At 41.4% G+C, this 20222-nt stretch overlaps 1 protein-coding gene across 1 annotated transcript in view; it reads left to right on the top strand.

Annotated features, from left to right (window-relative positions):
* The window catches only part of Cpe (carboxypeptidase E), a 96074-nt gene that overhangs the window by 59841 nt on the left and 16011 nt on the right, over positions 1-20222 (top strand). Inside the window, exons 2-3 of the mRNA XM_027394064.2 lie at positions 12584-12780; positions 14533-14700. Coding sequence (XP_027249865.1) covers positions 12584-12780; positions 14533-14700 — 365 coding nt within the window. The remainder of the gene's footprint in view (positions 1-12583; positions 12781-14532; positions 14701-20222) is intronic.

The following is a 20222-nucleotide window of genomic DNA, read 5'->3' as shown; positions in this document are numbered from 1 at the left end:
ACTTGTAGCTTTCTCATTGTTCTGGAAAACTATCAGATTTATCAACAACGTTTATGAACAGCCATGGTTTGTAAAGAACAATATTAGAAGCTTGACTACCTACCAATAGTTAACCAAACAAAGGATTTAGAACCCACTTTTTATAGACTCTAACAGGTCATTTAGTCCAAACTCCAAAGAACATTTCCTAGAGACATTTCTGTCTCTGTGGGAATTAATCACTTCCCAGCATCCCCTCTGCCTTCCAGTTGCTCTAACTGAAAGGAAGTTTGCTCTTCAGCTGTGTTAACTGCTGTCTCTGAACCTACTAGTTACTACTTCTAGCTTTGTCTCTGGGGGTCTTTGTCTCTGAAGAATGAACCAAATGCATTGATACATCACAACTTTCAAAAGTAACAATTACATACAATCTTTAGAGACTTGATAGTGCCACCCAATATTCTCATCTCAAGCCATGAAGTAAATCCTCATGAAATAATATTCCAAAGTAGATGTATGAAGTCTCTCTCTTTCTCTCTCTCTCTCTCTCTCTCTCTCTCTCTCTCTCTCTCTCTCTCTCTCACACACACACACACACACACACACACACACACACACGGATATGTCAGTAAGAAGATCAACAAAGACCCAAATCATATCCATAGACACGGTCCACGGTCCACCCACATGTATCTCCTACATGCTTTTTTTTTTTAATGATGGCAAAATTCATGCTATCTGGAGATTCTTAAAAAATTATCTTTAATTGTGTGTGTATGTGTGTGAGTACAAATGTCTACACAGTCAAGACAAAGGAATTGTATTCCCTAGAGCTGGAGTTATAGTCCATCGTGAGCCATCTGATTTGGGTGCTGGAAACCAAATTTGATTTCTGTAGCACTTTAGCCATCCCCTCAGCCCTGTGTTTTTTCTTTCTTTGTTTGTTTCAAAATCATACTTCATATAAGAAGAGACAGAGAGAGGAAGAGAGAGAGAATGAAGGAGGGGGAGTAGGAGAAAGGAGGGAGAGAGACAGAGACAGAGAGAGAGACAGAGAGAGACAGAGACAGAGAGACAGAGAGACAGAGAGAGAGAGGTCGATTCAGACTTCACAGGAGCAGAGCCTAGTGTGGGCTGGTGTCCCACATAAATGGGAGTGACATCTTCCTTGCCTCTTAGGGTGGTTGCTGAGTTTTGTATGAGATATTAATGAAAAACCTAGCCCCTGCACCTGGTATATACCTAATGAATGTTAAACTTGCTTTTGTTCTCACTAGTGCTTAATAAAATCAGTTAAAATAAACAAAGGAAGCAAATGTTTAGAGTCAGTGACTCCTACTCTTTTAAAAATCTTTAATTTGTTATTTGATCATTTCATACATGTATGCATTGACCATATCCACCCCCAACTCCCCTCTTCTATTCTCCTTAGACACCTCCAGCACCAGCCAACCTTTATGCCTTCTCCATTTTTTTTAATTCACTGAGTCCAGTTAATGCTGCTTACTGGAATACTGACTGATCTCATTGGCTTGATGTTGTAGGCAACCATAGATGCAATGAGTTCATGAGTTAAGTGACAATGTGGCCATGTGATGTCTAGAAGACAGTAGTTTACAATGTTCCTTCCATCCTCTTGCTCTTATGTTCTTTCATAAGCTTTGTGGGTAGGGATTAATACAGATATCTCATTTAAGGATGAGCCCCCAACAGATACTTATTCTCAGGGCTTTCACCAGTTAGGAATCTGTGGGTCAAAGGATTAATGGGTACAGGGGTGGATAGGGGGACAAAGTAGAGGAAGGGCTTTCTTGTAAATGCCTCATGGAAACCCATTGCTTAGCTAATTTAAAAATAAAGCTTAAAGAAAAGGGAAATTTATCTTTCCATTTTATCTATATCCTTTGCAAAGAATATTACCAAAGGACAGCAGAATGTCCCAAGAGTTACCTGAAATAGCTAGGAATTGAGAGTTTTAAAAGATCCATCAAGATCCAAAAGGCTTCTTAGCAAATCAATTCACATGGGCATTCTGGTGAGTGCTTAGAGTCAATAACTGTCACTACTTAAATGATGCCAGGCCTTTCTGTGGGACTGGTATGCAGAGAAGTTTCCAGTCATAAGGCCTTGCCATTCAAACAGCCCACATCATACCTGACTTGCTCAAGAAAGCGTTTCCCCAAGACATTCTTGGACAAGTCTAAGAATGTGGCTTCTGAAGTTCTCAGGGGCTGCTTCTCCTTGGTCACTAACAATAAGGTGTTTTAGGTTAACAACTTAGGCGTTTATTTCTAAGACACCCTGTGCTGTGAATGTCTGGGAATGGACTGTGACTGCATTTTCCATCATGAAAACAGTTTTGTTTGTAGAGACTGTAAGGAGAGCAAGGGATGTTTTGGACAGCTGATGTTATTACAAACATATATATATATATATATATATATATATATATATATTATATATTAGATTAAAATGTTTCCTGAGATTTCTTGTAGCTAATTTCTGGGCAAAGGGGAGCAAAATGTGGTGAAGCAGTAGTTGTTGGAAGCTTTAACTCCGTTAAAAACAAAAAATCAATTTCCTAGGCTTTTACTATTCCCCTCCTATGTTGAAGTGATGATGCCACACTCAGTACTCTGAATTTTTCCTGCATGATAATTTAAGTTTTTAAAGTGCTGGAGATCAAACCTAGGGTCTCATGTACACTAGGCAAGTGCTATTGATTCAACCACAGCCTTTGCCCTTCCTGTACAAAGTGGAATGTGTTAGTATTCAGGCATCTGTACTGGCCTGTATTCTGAGAGGATACACCCTCAGCTGCAGCCACTAAGAGCACCACCTCTGCACATTCACTATGTTCCCTTTTAAAAGGGCCCTGCCCAACTCCAAGTTCTCTCTCTCTCTCTCTCTCTCTCTCTCTCTCTCTCTCTCTCTCTCTCTCTCTCTCTCCTCCTCCTCCTCCTCCTCCTCCTCCTCCTCCTCCTCCTCCTCTCTCTCTGCTTCTCTGCCTGTCTTGCTGTCTCCCCCCATCCATTCCGCCTCTCTTTTTTCTTCTGCTGCTCCTGTCCCCAGAGACTGGTCTCCCTCATCCCTTCCCTTTTCCCCATTCCCTTTCTCTTAATAAAGAACCCCTCCATGTGAGAGTTCTGTCGAATGGCATCTTTCTCTCTTGAGGCAACTTTTAAATTACAACAGAATGAAACATAAAAGATGAAGGGAAGGGGCTAGTCTGTTTATATCTCTCATAGTATGCTTGACATTCCTAAGATTTCATAGGTTTCTATTTTCTTTGGTGGAGAAGCTATTTATCCCAAATTATTGTACTGTGAATGCAGTGCTTTATTGAAGTTTACTTGGACTAGTCTGTGACAGCCTAGTTTTTGTTTTCATTTTTTTTTCAATGTAAGGACCTCATGCTGGCAGTTACAAGTTGGCTGGGGTGGAAGCATTTACACACTATAAACAGGCAAAGTTACAAAGTAGGGCTGATTGTTAAACACGTACCCGCACACCACTGTGTATGGATGTGTGGTGAGTCTCCACCATCTTCTCTGAAGATGCCATATTGTTTCCTTTGAGAAGACTGAGGCCATTTCTGATAGTATTTGACATGCTGAGCTCATTTGTTGAGCTTTGGAAGAAGAGGGGGTCGTCTTTTGTTTTGATCAGTCCCCTTTGAACAATGAGGATGCAACCTGAGCATCCTAGATTCTAGATGTCATATGTAAGAGAGTTAGAAATTAATGTTAATATCTAATGCATAATTGACATTTGCTTCCTTCCTTCCTTCCTTTTTCCTTTTTTTTTTTTTTTTTTTTTTTTTTTTTTGACAGGGTTTCACTGTGTAGCCCTGACTATCTTGGAACTCACTCTGTAGACCAGGCTGACCTCCAACTCAGAGATTCACCTGCCTCCCAAGTGCTGGAACTAAGGGTGTGCACCACCACTCTCTGTTCATAATTAACATTTTCAAAAACCATCTTGGGGCTGGAGAGATGGCTCAGTGGTTAGTAGGAAATACTGCATTTTCAGTCTTCGGGGTTCCTTTCTCTGCACCCTCATTGGGTAGTTCAGAAACACAGATAACTCTAGGTTCAGGGGATCCAATATCCTCTTCTGGACTCAAGGGCACTTGCGGTCCTGGGGTCACACCCACCCTGACAAGGCACAAAACCCCTCATGGACACATAATTGAAAGTATCTACTAAATCTTTAAAGAAACAATCCATATCTGATTAAAAAATACTGGTGCAATGTACTCTAGTTTCACTGGGTATTAAAAAAATCAGACTAAATAAAACTTCACTTTAAGACTTTGAGTGAATTGAGTTGTTCTTTTCAATATGGCTTTAAAGAATGTAAGAAGCAAAGGGACAGCCTTAGGTCTGCTAGATCCCTAGGTCTGCTCCCTAATTTCTTCTTGCATTTTTTAGCATTTTAAAAATTCCATTTTCTTCTTAATTTTTCATCATTTATTGTATAGAAAGAAGATGGATCTATTTTGTGAGCTAATTCACTTCTTTCATTATTTATCTGACCCTTGGAATTTTGAATTTCCTTTAGAATTATGCTCAGTGTTTTTTAAAGAAAGCCTACAAACATTGTATTAAATCACAAGCCAATTAATGATGTCTTTATTGAGCTTCTAGTAAACTAACTCACAGGGTTTCGCCCCTGCTAGGCTGATTTATAGCTGTATCGGTGTAGATGGTCAAATAAATAGAAGCAGTTTGTGCCACTAATGTGCTTACCCCAGACTTACCACCGGGGAGAAGCTCATTAAGAGGCTCATCTGTTCCACAGGTGTTCCACCACCTGCGAGCAGTGTGTGAGTCAGATCGGCTTGATGATTGCCTTGCTTTCACTGCCTTTGCCCATTTCTCAAAGTCATTGTTCCTTGAGGAATGTCCTTGAGAAATGGCATTTTATTTATGGACTTGTGCTATTCAGCAGTATAGTTAGTGAAATATGTGTACTGAGAATATCTACTTTGAAATGATCAACAGTTCTAAGAGTAACTTAGTAGCAGCTTAAATACACACATCTACACACATGTACATGCGTGTGCACACACAATCAGCACGATACGGTAATGCATTCTGTATTTTCATATCCAGTCAACTCCGTATTAAGATCTTAGATTTAAATTTTATTTTTTATTATTATTGGTTTTTTTGAGACAGTTTCTCTGTGTAGCCCTGGCTGCTCCAGAATTCACTCTGTAGACCAGCCTGTCTTCAAATCTACAAAGATCTGCCTGCCTCTGCCTCCTGAGTGCTGGGATTAAAGGCAGGCATGCAACACCACCACTCCTAAATTTTTTAAAGGTTTATTTTATTATCTTTAATTATGTGTATGTATATGTCTCTCTGTGTGTGTATGTCATGTGCTTATCGATGTCCAGGAAGGTCAGAGGTCCTTGGATCTGAGTACTGGGAGGCAAACTCTGGTCCTCTAACTAGAAGACCAGTATGTGCTCTGAACTACTGAGCCATCTCTCTATTCCTCTCAAAAATATTTTAAAATTTCACGTATATTGACTATGTACAGATGTTTTAAGGTTGATGTCCCTTAAGCAGCACTCTACAAGTAGTTATTTGCATATTTGCATGGTGTTTGTTCTGTGTTACACATTATATGTAGTTTAGATGATATAAAGTATGGAGGAGAAAGTGGCAGGTTACATATAAATACTATGAATTATACCTCAGGGCCTTGAGCATTGGAGTGTTCTAGAGCCAGCCTCCCTCCGTGACTGAGTGGTAAGTGTACAGCCTATATGAACAGGGATGCATTTTTAATAAATGTTGGTAGACAGGGATGTGTTTTTTAATGAATGTTGGTAGATGAATAGATTCATCTTGGTGAGTGTTTCATCTATTTTCATGCTGAATAATGGGAGGATTCAATTACTATAACTCAAGCTTGCCTTCCCTTTAACCTCCATTTTTTTCTAAACAAAGATAGTGCATTGGTGTCGAATTTCACAATTTACTTCCCACTTTCACATTCTGTATCTCATTTTCCAACAGTAATTTTCCTTGTACTGTGGCTCTTCAATCTCTCTTATTGGCACTGTGCACCTTGGCTAGTTAATCTGTCTGGCATTTCTTCCTTCCTTCCTTCCTTCCTTCCTTCCTTCCTTCCTTCCTTCCTTCCTTCCTTCCTTCCTTCCTTTCTTTCTTTTTTGGTTTTTCCAGACAGGGTTTCTCTGTGTAGCTTTGGAGCCTATCCTGGCACTCTCTCTGGAGACCAGGCTGGCCTCGAACTCACAGAGATTTGCCTGCCTCTGCCTCCCGAGTGCTGGGATTAAAGGCATGTGCCACCAATGCCCAGATTCTGTCTGGCATTTCTAAGAGAAGAAGGACTGAATTAACCTTCCTTCCTTCCTTCCTTCCTTCCTTCCTTCCTTCCTTCCTTCCTTCCTTCCTTCCTTCCTCTTTTCTTCCTTTCTTTTTTTGGTGAAAAATATAGTAGGTAATAATATCTTTTTGGTTTCTCATTTCTTTAAAACATTTTTTTGGATAAAATTTTATTTATTTATTGTATTCGAACTTGGATCATGATGTTTGGCTGCAAGCACCTTTACCAGATGAGCCATCTCACTGCCCTCCATTTGACTGTTTCTTTTAGACTAGCACCCTGGGCATCTGAGCTTCTGCTTTAAAGCCTCACAGATCATTTTACAGTATGTCTTCTACACCTGACAGCATTGCTAGCTTGCCTCCTGCTTCACTGTTATCCACACCCTAGTGGGTTTGTTTCTTAGGTGTAAAATATTAACATTTTACTTTGTGGCAATAAAACTTTCTTAAAAATTGTGGGTTTTGATATGTTTATTTCAAGTAATACTAATACATACCTCAGCAAATTAAGAATAATAAGGATAGGCTTAAAATCCTTTGCTGCTCTGGTTTGGGATTTCTGAAGTCATTCTGCCTTTCTTAAAACTGTGGTTCTTGACAGGTGTGGTAACATCTGCCTGCTACAGTCCAAGTACTGAGGAGGCAGAGACAGGAACGTCTGAGTGTGGGGCAACCTGGGCTACTTAGCAAGACTCTATCTAAAAGAAAAGCAAAGAGAAACAAAACCCATCAAAATCCCAAGACAACAACAACAAAAAAACCCAACCAAACAAAAAACTTAAAAATTTTATTTTTAAAATTGTTCTTATCTTGTGCTAATGAGAATGCAAATCCAATCAGGCAGATTAGCTATTCCATGTTACAGATGATGCTAGAAACTTGAACCAATCATATATTACATAGGTTTTTGGAGATGACTGCCTTTTTTTTCTCCCGTGGCTGGGTTTCTCTGTGGTTTTGGAGCCTATCCTGGAACTAGCTCTTGTAGACCAGGCTGGTCTCAAACTCATAGATACCTGCCTGCCTCTACCTCTCAAGTGTTGGGATTAAAGATGTGTGCCACCACCTCTTGGCTAATAACCAACCTCTTGATTGAGGAAATTTGTGAAGTAAATGCAACACTGATAACTTAAAAACCAAAACAAAAAAAACAAAACAACCCACCCCCCAAACTGTGTGGAAAATGAAGGAGCAGGGAAGGAGAGATTTCTGAGAACCCTCTGTGCAATGCATTTGCAGTTGTGCTAATCTTCAATCATCAAAGGAGTTTGGGATCGGTTACGTAAAGACGAGAATGAATTCAATAGTGAGTGAGGAAAAGCAGATGAACATAAGATGCCTATCCCCTAGTGTTTGGAGAACTGTGCTTTGTGATGCACTTTGCTTTTCTGTTGCTAGGAGAGAGATAAGTGAGCCCCTGTGGCCGTGTGTGCATCACCAATCACATCCATAAGCAGTGACGCACCTGGTAGCTTCAGCCCTGGAGAACCCCGGACTTGTCTTTCCTTGTACACTCTGTAAACAGGAAGACAAATGCCACCACCTGTCCTCAATGCAGAAAAAAAAAAAAAAAAAAAAAAAAGCACTGGTAAAAGCCGTACTTTCCTCACCCCCAGATATACTAAAGACACATTGGCACCGAGATAACTATTCATCTCCACTCCAAAACTGTCACCTGAATCTCTATTTTAGGATTAAGGGTTCTGAGGGAAGTTTCTTCAGAATCCATTGCTTAGCCTCCACAACAAAAATAAGGATTAGGGAGCTCCTGCCTGGCAAGGTTTTGTGGTGACCATGGAGATTAATCTCTTTCTTGGGAAATCAGCTCTTAGCAACCCTGCTGCCTCCACTCCCACTAAGAACAATTTCCATTCCAGTTTGGGGATGTTGGATAGGACAGCAGCCATGGAGGCTTCTAGGTATTCAGCATGGGGTATTCTAGATATTCAGTCTTCCTTGATGATGTTCAAGTTCCCTTCAGTTTTTCTTTTTTCCTTTCAATGTGTGGGAAGATGGGGCCTTAAAGCAAGGTGCTTAACTTACACTTACTCAAGATTTCCCTAGATTACCATTCATCATGCTGGGCTCAATATGGCTGACAGGCTAATGAGCCAAAGTAGATATACCATTTCACCTCTAATAGAACTCTCAGACTTAGTGTGGGAGGGGAGGGAATCAAATCCCAGTGATTTATGTATCATTTTAAACTGAGATATGAACAATGCCAGAGCATTGCTATTTGTATCAGTTGATTAGAAGGCTGTGAAGACAAAAAAGTATACTCGTGTGTTAAACTGAACATTCCAGGCAACAGCACTTTGGCTATAGAAGAATGGCTGAAAGAGAAATGGTAATTGCCTCAGGGACTATGGTCAAAGCTAGGCCATATAGAGAATTTTTGTATGTACACTGGAAAAACAAGGGTAGTTATTGATGGGTTTTTAAGAGAGCTGTAATTTTAAAAGATAACTCTGGTCCAGCAAGATGACCCACTTGTTTCACAAACTTGATGACCTGAGTTCAGTCCCTGGACCCAAGAAAAGGAGAGAACTGATTTCATATAGTTGTCCTTTGACCACCACACATTTGTTGTGGTCCCCAAACATCACACGCACACACACACACACACACACACACACACACACACACACACACACACACACACACACACACGTGCAGCAATAGTAATGACAAGTTATTTCTTAACAAAAAGGTTCTCTCTGGATTTAGGTGGGAGAAAGAGTGTGGTGATTTAGAATCTTGAAGCAGGGTCATGGTGTATTCAACATTCCTTTGTCATTGCTTCACTTCCCACATAGTTAAAAAATACGGCTGTGTCCTTAAATCCCACATTCCTTGCATTTGGGAATTTTTAATTTGCTGTTTTATTTGCTTCTGGGTCCCCTGTAGTCTCTTCTATGAGGGAATTTACATACTATCTGATGAATGTTATATTTAAGCATTGTGGCTCATCTCCATCTCATAAGCTGTGTCAGCATGCTGGAAAGAATTCCGTTTTTCATATTCTGGTGCTAGCATTGTGTAGGGGACCATTTTGTCTCTGGGTCAGGGGTAACTTTCCTTGTCTTGTGCTCTGTCTTCATCCCCATGACACACATTGTCTTATGCTCACCCCAAGCTTGATTTTTATCTACTTACAAGTATAACAGACATTGAGGGGAAGCATGGCTGTGAGAGGAATGTCCTGCAGAGGTGAAAACAAGAAACCATAGTGAAATTCTTTTTGACCAAGAAATCAGGAGTTGCTAGCACGTGTGGATAGGAATGGTGACACCCATGGCAGAACTGAAGAGAATGTGCTCTATACCAAAACATTTGTGTTCGAATGCAAATAAACTGCCCAGCTGAAGCAGATGGGGCCAATTTGGCTAAGTGATGTGAATCTAATATTTCCTCCTTTAAAAAAAAATAGTGTAGCCATCTTCTCTTTGAGATGTGTGTGGCGCAAGCTCACACTTGCCAGTGAAGTGAAGCTTCAGACTGTTCTAGAGTCGGGACTGGGGTTCCTCCCACAGTCTTTTCACACAGCTGTGTGAAATGGCTTCTCTTCCTTTCCTCTTTCTCCATCCTCTCCCTACCCTCTCATCTTTCCCCATTTTTACATCTCTGTCAGTCCCGTTTCTCCTCTCATCTCTCTTCACTCTCTATTATCTCATCTCTCCCTCTAATCTCTTCTTTCTCCCTCTCTTCCTACCTTCGGATCTCCATTCTTTCGCCTGTCCTTTCATCTTGCCCTCTCCTCCCCTCTCTCCTCTCTCCATTCTCTTATCTCTAATCTGTTTTTGTTTTCCCTTCTCCCTTCAGTAGTTTCTTCTGCACCCCAACCAGATGTTGCACACAATAAGGGAAAGTGTCAACTGCAGATGTTTCACACAGTAAGGTAGCAAGTGTATACTTTTCACAGAAAGGAAAACAGTTGTGATTTAAGGACAGAAGCAAAGGGAACATATCTCATCCTTCTTATCTCCCCATGACCCTGGGCTAGTCCCTAGCAGGTAGTTTAGTTATGGACTCTTCCACAAAAGAAAACAATATGAATTGGATATAAATAGCACTGACCCATTTCCTACCCAATCCTTAGATTAAGATTAGCATAAACCCAGGAGGAGGATACACAGGAGCAGCTTGCATGATAAGGAGTCACTGCCATGAGATGGCCTGAAATCTTAGTCAAAGAATATTTGGGTAATACATATCAGAGAGAGAGAGAGAGAGAGAGAGAGAGAGAGAGAGAGAGAGAGAGAGAGAGATGTGATGTCTCTTTTAACATCCAGAGGAGCAGTCTTCATGTTTTTATAAGCAGGAACATCCCTTCCACTGCAGAAATTGAGGCAGATGATGGGCAGGACTAGGGAAGACCACTTGGCCACTATGCTCTGCAATGTCATGACTCCTCCCAGAATGCAACAGTAACAGCAGAAATGAGTAACTGCATTCCATTTCAAAGGCTTTCAGCAATACTTTCTTTCTTTGGGCTTCATTCGTGCCATCATGATAATAGAAATATGTCTCCCATATTATTCTGGGAAATTAGTTATAAAGAATAAATTAGGTTATGTAAAGCACCTCACTGTGACAAGATAATGTAGCAGTAACAGTAATACCAGTAGGAATAATGACAGCAACCTCACACCAGTCGCTATTTCCAGATACAGGTCTAAGAATCTGCAGCCATTATTTCCTCTCCTCTCCTCTCCTCTCCTCTCCTCTCCTCTCCTCTCCTCTCCTCTCTCTCTCCCTCTTCCTTCTCTCCTCTCCTCTCCTCTCCTCTCCTCTCCTCTCCTCTCTCTTCTCCGCTCCTCTTTTTTTCTCTCTGAGGTACAACCCTTTGTTTTCTCTATTTTTAAGATGGGAAACAGAGAAAAGGAGAGCTGAAATGACTTAAAGAAGATCAGCCAGTACAAACTGGTACCTGGGTTTGATCCCACATAGTTTGTCTCCTTTTAATCTTTATGATTCGGGAAAGAGACAATATAGACTTTTAGCTAGTGCAGAAGGTCAGGATTTGAATTCTGGCCTCACGGTTTCTGCGGTCATGGTCATATTTCTTTAGCAGTGTGGATTTCAGTTCATCCACCTGTATATAGGAGATGGGTAACATTATTTATCTTTAAGATGTTTTGTGAGGATTACATAAGAAAACAAAGCGTGGTGCATAGCCTACCATGGCACAGAATATCTTATCAGCATTTGTACTTGGGCCTGGTTGATCTGTCATCACAGGCCTGTGACTTAAGCAACAGAGGTCACTCCCTACCCAGGTTTTGGATGCTAGAAACTTAATATAAAGGGGTGGCAGAATTGGTTTGTGGTTGGGACTCTATTCCTGGCATATAGGCAGATACCTCCTTATTGTGTCCTCACAGGGTCTCTTCTCACCAAGGAGAGTCCTGGAATCTTATGTTCTGTAAGCACAGCAGGTCTAATTCAGCAAGACTCTTGGGACTCCAGTGAACCTTAATTACATCCTTGATGACCATGTTTCCTAATGCAGTCACACTGGGTGTCAGTGCTTCATATCGGAACTGTGTGTGGACACAATTTTTTAGGAGGTAGTCATCAGGGAGAGGTGACTGGAAGGATGGAGCCATAAGGTGTTTGGCTAGCTCTAACACTCCAGGTGGATTCCATAGATGTCCTCTCTAGAGTATTATTCATGACAAAGTAATAGATACATTATATATATTTTGGGTGGTCATCTTAGTTTCTTTTCTATTGGTGTGATGAAGATCGTGGCCAAAAGCAAAGTGCACACGTGTGTGTGTGTGTGTGTGTGTGTGTGTGTGTGTGTGTGTGTGTGTGTGTGTATTATTTGGCTGACACTTTATCATTACAGTCCATGATCAAAGGAAGTCAGGGCAAGAACTCAAGGCAGGACTATGGAGGCAGAAACTAAAGCAGAAGCCCTGGAGATGTGCTGCTTACTGGCTTGGGCTCCATGGCTTGCTCAGCCTGTTTTCTTGTACTATTGAGTACCAAGTTCTCCGGGTGGCACATCAGCGAGCTGGGCTCTCCTACATTCATCTTTAATCAAGAAAATATCCTACAGATTTGCCTATTGGCCAGTGTTATGGAAACAGTTTCTCCACTGAGATTCCCTCCTCCCAGATATGGCTAGGTTTGTGTCAAGTTGATAAAAGTCAACCAGCACAGCATGTGTGTTGTCTGTCTTCTCTTTGTTGACATTGGAAATATCTCTTACCATCTGTCTTTTTTAGGTGAACCTGAATTTAAATACATTGGGAACATGCATGGCAATGAGGCTGTTGGACGAGAACTGCTCATTTTCTTGGCCCAGTACCTGTGTAATGAGTACCAGAAAGGGAATGAAACCATTGTCAACCTGATCCACAGTACCAGAATTCATATCATGCCCTCCTTGAACCCTGATGGCTTTGAGAAGGCGGCGTCTCAGGTGAGTGCCGGGCAGGGTGGATGTGACCTGCCTTCTTCATCGTTCTGAGGTATTAGAACACGTGTACTTGTCTATCCACAATTCCATCATAAAGCATAGAGATCACACAGAGTAGAGAGAGACTTGTTGCTAAGAAAAAAGTCAACACTGTAAAGGATGAGTTTCTTCAGTAGAAACTTTGCTGATGAATTTTGCAAATATGTTAATACTTTCATAATAATGTTTTGATGGACTGTTAAATAAATGACATTGATTCATCCATAGTTGTGACTAGGCAAATTTGCTTCTAAAACAGTTGTTCTCAACCTCTGGATCGAAACCCCTTTGAAGTTGACTGACTTTCACAGGGTTGCCTAAGACCATTGGAAAACACAGATATTTACATTATGATTCGTGACAGTAGCAAAATTATAGTTATGAAGTAGTATCGAATATGATTTTATGGTTAGGGCTCACCACAGCATGAGGAACTGTACTAAAGGGTCAAAGCATTAGGAAGGCTGAGAAACACAGTAAGCAATGCCTACTACCATGCCTGTAGCTGGGTGAATTGGTGTCATAGCGCTCTCTGCTGGAAAGAAGGAAGAATGACTTGAGATTAGATTGGCATTTTCAGAGATTTAATTAATTGCTGGTTTTATGAAAGATCAGTAAATAAAACCAAACAAAACAAGTTCTCCATGCTTACAATAAAAATAATTTTATAAATTTTAATTGTTAGGATTAAAAATAATGGCTCTCTTTTTGAGATAGGCTCTCACTATGTAGCCCAGGTAGCCTGGAACTTGCTGTGTAGATCAGGCCGTCCTTGAACTCACAGATATCCTCCTGTGCCAGCCTCCTGAGTGCTGGGATTAAAGGCACTATATAGGGCACTAGAGGCTTTGTAAGAGTATATGTGTGCTTCCATTTTGATTGGACAAGTTTGGGGATATTATAGTTGTATATTCTGTTTATGGTGTAAAATGTAAAATTTTGATACAGGTTGTATAACAATTAATCTATCTCCTCTCACACTGATCATTTATTTTATGGTAAAGACATTTAGAATATTTAAAAGTATATTTAAAAACCAGCCTACTGTGACTTCAGAGAAATTTTTACTTAATTCCAATTGTTTGTGGTGTGATTTTAAAGAGGTCACCTATGATTAGTGAATTTGTACTAACTGTTAGTATTCAGACATCTGCACTGGCCTGCCCTTGAGGTTCTGACAGGATATGTCCTCAGCTGCAGCCACTAAGAGCACCACCTGTGCAATTCACTACTTTCTCTTTTAAAGGGGGCTTGCCCACCTCCCATCTCCCTTCTCCCCTCTCTCCCCTCTGTCTCTCCCCCTTCTCTCTGTCTCTCTTTTCTCTTCTGCTGCTCCTGTTCCCAGAGGCCTCTCCCCTCCCCCCTTTCCTTTTACCCCCCTCCCCGGTCCGTGAAAAAGCCCTTCACCCAAGCTCTGTCATATGGCATCTTTCTCTGGCACAGCGCTTTTTAAAATTACAACACCAGCATTTATTGAAATTTGGTAAACATCTCTTTGCATAATTATTATTATTAATTTAAAAAATCATTCATTGAAATACTCCTTTTCACAATGCTTCTAACAAATATTTTAAGCCGGGTACCTTTAAGAGTACAGTGTGCGAGATACTGTAACAGATGATCCCAGTGAATTGTTTTTGAGAGCAGTGATGGGGACCATAAGTAGGTATTGACAGCAGTAATAAGTAATGATGGCTTTTCTGTTGTCTTTCTTAGCCAGGTGAGCTGAAGGATTGGTTTGTAGGCCGCAGCAATGCCCAGGGAATAGATCTGAACCGGAACTTTCCAGACCTTGATAGGATCGTGTATGTTAACGAGAAAGAAGGTGGCCCCAATAACCATCTGCTGAAGAATCTGAAGAAAATTGTGGATCAGAACGCAAAGGTAGCACGAGCATGGCTTTCTCGTGTCTCTTGTGCTTGGCTTCCTTGGGGTTTCACATGTAGGACTTTTCCAGGGTCGCACATGCTCAGCTTTCCCAGAGTCTGCCGCATAGCCTGGGGAAGTATGTTCCAGTATCTTCATTACAGTGAATAACATAGGAGGGGCATGCATCTTGAGTGGAACAGTTACGCATGACTCGCAAGGCCAAGGCTGGAGGGGCTGGATGCTGGGGGTTAGCTTGCTCCTGAGGACTGAGGATGACTTGTGGAAAGGGAAAGGGATGAGGGAGCAGTGGAGAAGAGCCCACTGGGAATCTTGTGTCTAACGAAGTTTGCAACACTTCACACTGTTGATCGTTGTCCTTTCTCCTAAACCTTCCATAAAATCCCACGTCACCTACCCGTTCTATTACTCCTCAAGTCTGCTGAGTTTCTTTCGCTACTATGTCTTGGATGAGACATTTCCCCTGAGTTCCAAATTATATTTACCTACGTCCCAGCATGAATATCGCTCACCAGCAATTAGCTCTAATATCTCAGTGATTTGACCTCCGGAACCCATCCATTCCCATATCCTTCTCTGGCTAATGGTCTACTAGCCTCATGGTCTACTGTTCTTTCTTTTCATTTTTATTTATTTTGGTTTTGGGATATAGGGTCTCGAAATGTAGCCCAGGCTGGTCTTGCCTTTACAATCCTCCTACTTCTATCTCCAAGTGCTGCTGTCTGTTACTTCTAGGACTTTCTTTGAGATTTTGGAAAGTGGGATCTCAGTCTCATTATAGCTCCAGGACCCTTCAGATGCCCTGTGAACCCAGAGGCTTCTGGATGACTTATTCCTTAATCTGGCTCTCTGGAAAGTGGGATCTCAGTCTCATTATAGCTCCAGGACCCTTCAGATGCCCTGTGAACCCAGAGGCTTCTGGATGACTTATTCCTTAATCTGGCTCTCGCGGTCATCTACTCCAGTATACCCCCCAAATGTTCTATTTGCTAATAATACAGTCTTCATATCAGCTGTTGTTCCAACTGTCCCTTTTACTTCAAGTGATTTCTGCTCCCTGAGACAGCTCTTGTTAGACTTTCCTTGTGTTCTGTGACTACAGTGCAGTGGGACACTGTTCTTACATTGAGACCTGTATGGATGACATCACAGTTGTTTATTCCTGGAGTTGTTTGCCTTTGACTTCAGACTGCAGTCCATTCCCTGCAATGATTCATATCTGACCCTGACATGAAGCAGGCTAATGTAAGTAAGGGCAAACCAGGCTAACGAGTGAATTGCCATATCTGAAAAAATTTAGCTAATGGAAATCAACACTTGGAGTTCAGACAGGCATTCATTGTGTGTAGAGACACTGGAGGAGGCCCCAGGAGGTGGTGAGTTCCAGGTTTTTGGCCCAAAGTTCTATACTAGGCCTGGAGGTGGTGAGTTCCAGGTTTTTGGCTCAAAGTTCTATACTAGGGTTCTGTATTTAGGATACCAGCTGAGCTCGCCAGGGGGAGCCAGTCTGAGACAAGGGCTATGCAAGGAGGAGGATGCTGGTAGCATCTGGTGTTAAGAGACAAGCTTCCCTCCTTCTGAATCACAGATGTCTCTGTGATTTCTCCTCCTGAAAAACTGCTTTCAGGAGAAGGAAGAGCTGGGAGGTGGTGAGGCTGGGTGGAAAGAGAAAAGCCCAGTGTACAGCTGTAAGGAATAAGACCAAAAGGAAACTGGAGGCTGGGCATTGATATTGCCCACACACTTTCTCTGCTACGTTCTTGAAGGTGTCTCTGTTAACTCTGAGAAAGGAAGAAAATACCTATAGTTACCAATCAAGGAGAACTGTGAGACTCTCTTGTTCATAGGGGGTCTGACTGGCAGCTTGGTGCAGGTGAGATGGTTTCCAGCCAGGATGGCTGTCTCTTTCTCTAGTTAACTCTGTGTCGTGCTTGCATGGTTGCCATGATGTTTGTGTACTCTTGCTTTGGGCATTGTTATGAAGAAACGCCAGTGGGGCCTGGAGAGATGGCTCAGTGGTCAAGAACACTTGTTGCTCTTACAGAAGACCTGAGTTTGGTACCCAGTACCCATGTTGGGCAGCTCACAACCACTTGTAACAACAGCTTGATGGGATCTGATGCCCTCTTCTGGCCTCTGCAGGAACCTGTACTCACGTGCACACACTTCACAGGCACAAATAATTACAAATAAAAATCAGTCTTAAAAAAGACATGCGTATGTATTTTTAAAATGAGAGCCTGCACTTAAAAAAAAAAAAAAAAAACAATACCGCTTCTACATTAAAGAGAACGATGCAAAAATTCAACTTGAATTTATTTCCCTGAGATATAATCAAGATTGATTTGTAATGGCAAATCTTTAGGGATTTGAATGAGAATGGGCCTCATGGGCTCATATATTTGAATACTTGGTTCTCAGTTGGTGGAACTATTTGGAGATTAAGAGGCATAGCCTGAGGAGAGTGTCACTGGGGCCCATGACTGCCTGCTCCATTTTCCCTACCATGTTGATCATGGATTCTAACCCTCTAATTATAAGACCTAAATAAACTCGTTCTTCTGTTGGTTGCCTTGGTCATGGTGTCTCATCACAGCTTAGAAAAGTAACGAACACACACACTGGCCATGTCTGGTTCTTCTTCCTCTTCACTTTTGACATTAAGAATGATGCAGAATTTAGACTCAGAACAAGTATTTGATTAACGGTCTTATTCAGTCCTCCTTTCCAAGTTCCCATTTTTCAACATAGTATCTTGTTTTTACCCCTTAAAAAAGACTTTACTTTTCAAGATTTATTTTGTTTGGTGTGTCCAGAAATCATAGCTTAAGGATGCAGAGTTTTCTGGCTACAGATTTAGGGTCTTTGGGGTATATGCATGGCAGTTAGCTGGCAGGAAGAAAAAAACCTTCCTATTCCCTTAGGAGGCCCTACAGATGCTGCCATGATCCTGTGATACACACCACTAGAGATGGATACTCATTCTTCTGAGACTCTGGGAATAAAAGTCTCCACCTGCTCCCCAGAGATCTTCTTCTAAGTCATTTCTCAGTCAGTCAGGCCTGAGGCTCACCACCTGGCTGCCTTGGTGGTTACTTGAGTTCAGCATGTGAGCCTTGGCCTGAATTGCTTGAAAACAGCAGGGCTTAAAAATACATCTGATAATTTATTACTGTTATGCTTTTCTTTAATGGCTGGAGGTGTGAAGGAATCTGGACAAATACAGCTTTAACATATTTTCAATGCCAAAGCCATCTAATTATAGAACTTGTCTTTGAGCTCTACTTAAAGTCTTTTAAATTGAAATTCAGAAGTTTTAAAGTGTGTGTGTGTGTGTGTGTGTGTGTGTGTGTGTGTGTGTGTGTGTGCCTGTGCATGTGTGTGATTGTGTGGGCTTGTGCCTGAGGGCTTACATGTGTGCCTGGAGGCTAGAGGATACCTTTGGGAGTGAGTTTTCTCCTTCTGCTTTGTGTGTCCTTTGGATACACAGAGATTATCATACTTAGCAGCAAGCCCCCACCACCTTGCCCTCTGAGCCATCTTGCTAGCACATTTACAGGAGTTTTGAAGATAAATCACAAACAGTTCTGTAATTTTCTAGCTCTTGCTTTTGGGGTGCTCCACAAAGGGGATCAGTTAGACAGATAGCTACAGTACCCAGGGGCTCTGAGCATTTAGTCAGGCTGAAAGACCCTGTTAAAGTCAAAGAGAACAACTCTTCAACTTGACCAGTCATGAGATTGACTTGATTGCCATTGAAAACAGTAACATGCAGATTAGCCATTCCATATTTACAATATGAGAGCTAATGGAAAAATCTAACAGCTGCACGAAACTGTTTGTCTAGGACTATATTTGAGCTTGGTACAAAATTGATTCTTTGAAGTTTTAAATTGATAAAATTGCATAAAAATTCAACTGTTGTAAAATAAATGTCCCAAAAAACAAGGGCTGAAGAGATGGCTCAGTGGGTTAATAAAGTGGAACACAATTAATGAGGATCGCAATGGAGTCAGAACTAGTATGAAAAACAGATGGTTTATTAGGAAGTACTCACACGACGGAGCCAGCGGGAGAGGGAAAAGAGCACCGAATGTGTGGGTCTCTGATATTTAAAGTGTTGCTACCTCACTCTGACCATGCCCAAGTGTGTGTGGTCAGCGTCACCTGTGCCAGTCTCCAGGAGGGTGTTGTCAGCATTTCCCCCTACAGGTTAATTTAAGTACTTTCTGCCAAACATGTGGACCTGAATTTAGATCCCCAAGACCTATGTGAAAGCCAAATATTACAAAGAATAAAGCAGATTGAAATAACAAGAAAAATGACCCAAGAACTGTGGTCTTTAATGACCCCCATTCACGTGTTGGTATGTGTTCTTTATTTGTATGTCTATACACAATGCTCTAAAAGTTCATGTTGGATCCATGTGTGAGGGAGAATGTGATTCCCCTGTTTTGCTCATGCTCCAGTACCCACACTCATCCACTAAGTCTACTGTTTAAGAAAGCTATTCATTGACAAAACATTGTTATCTGTATGCAAGCAAGGAAAACCCACACATAAAAGTGATCACATTTAAAATATTACTTAGTTGTAGATATTATATCAGACCTAGTACAGTTGATAGACTACTTGGCAAGTATGTGCAAGCCTTGGGTTTGATCCCCAGCACAAACCTGGCATACATGCAATCCCAGCACTTGGGAAGTAGAGGAAGGAGGAGCAGATGTTCAAAGAACATCAGAAACGAAGTGAGTTCCTGGCCTGAGTGAAACCCTGAATCAAAAATAAAATAATAAATGAATTGTCAAAAAACCTCAAAGGAGATATATGAAATGTGGCCTAGTTAGGGTGACTATTGCTGTGATGAAACATCATGACCAAAGCAACTTGGGGAGGAAAGGGTTTATTTGGCTTACACTTCCTTATCATCAAAGGAAGTCAGGGTAGGGCAGGAACCTGAAGGCAGGAGCCAATACAGAGGCTAGGGAGGAGTGCTGCTTACTGGCTTGCTCCTTATGGCTTTCTCAGCCTGCTTTCTTATAGAACCCAGGACCATCAGCCCAGGGTTGGCACCACCTACAGTGGATTGGACCCCCATCCATCATTAATTAAGAAAACACTCTACAGGCTTGACTACAATTGGGTCTTATGGAGGCATTGTCTTAATTGGGGTTCCTCCCTCTCAAATGACTTCAGCTTGTGTCAAGTTGACATCTGGAGCACATAATGTTAGTAGTGGGTGTTTTTAGGTGGCAAAATTATGAAGTCACTTAAATATTCTTCTTTGAGTTTGTATGTCTTTACTATACTTTCTACACAACACATTTATTAGTACAGAAAATAAGATCAACCAGCCAAATAATAGAAATAGTCCACAATTCTTTTTGGTTTTTATGGACACATAATTTTGCATTTGTTGGTTTAAGATGATCCATCCATACACAGGCAAAGGTATAATCATCAATGAGGGTGATCAGCATTTCTACCTCCTTAGATCTTTGTTATTTCTTTGTTAT

This window comes from Cricetulus griseus (assembly GCF_003668045.3).
Source record: "Cricetulus griseus strain 17A/GY chromosome 1 unlocalized genomic scaffold, alternate assembly CriGri-PICRH-1.0 chr1_0, whole genome shotgun sequence".
NCBI lineage: Eukaryota > Metazoa > Chordata > Mammalia > Rodentia > Cricetidae > Cricetulus > Cricetulus griseus.
This window is presented reverse-complemented; position numbering and strand designations above follow the sequence as displayed.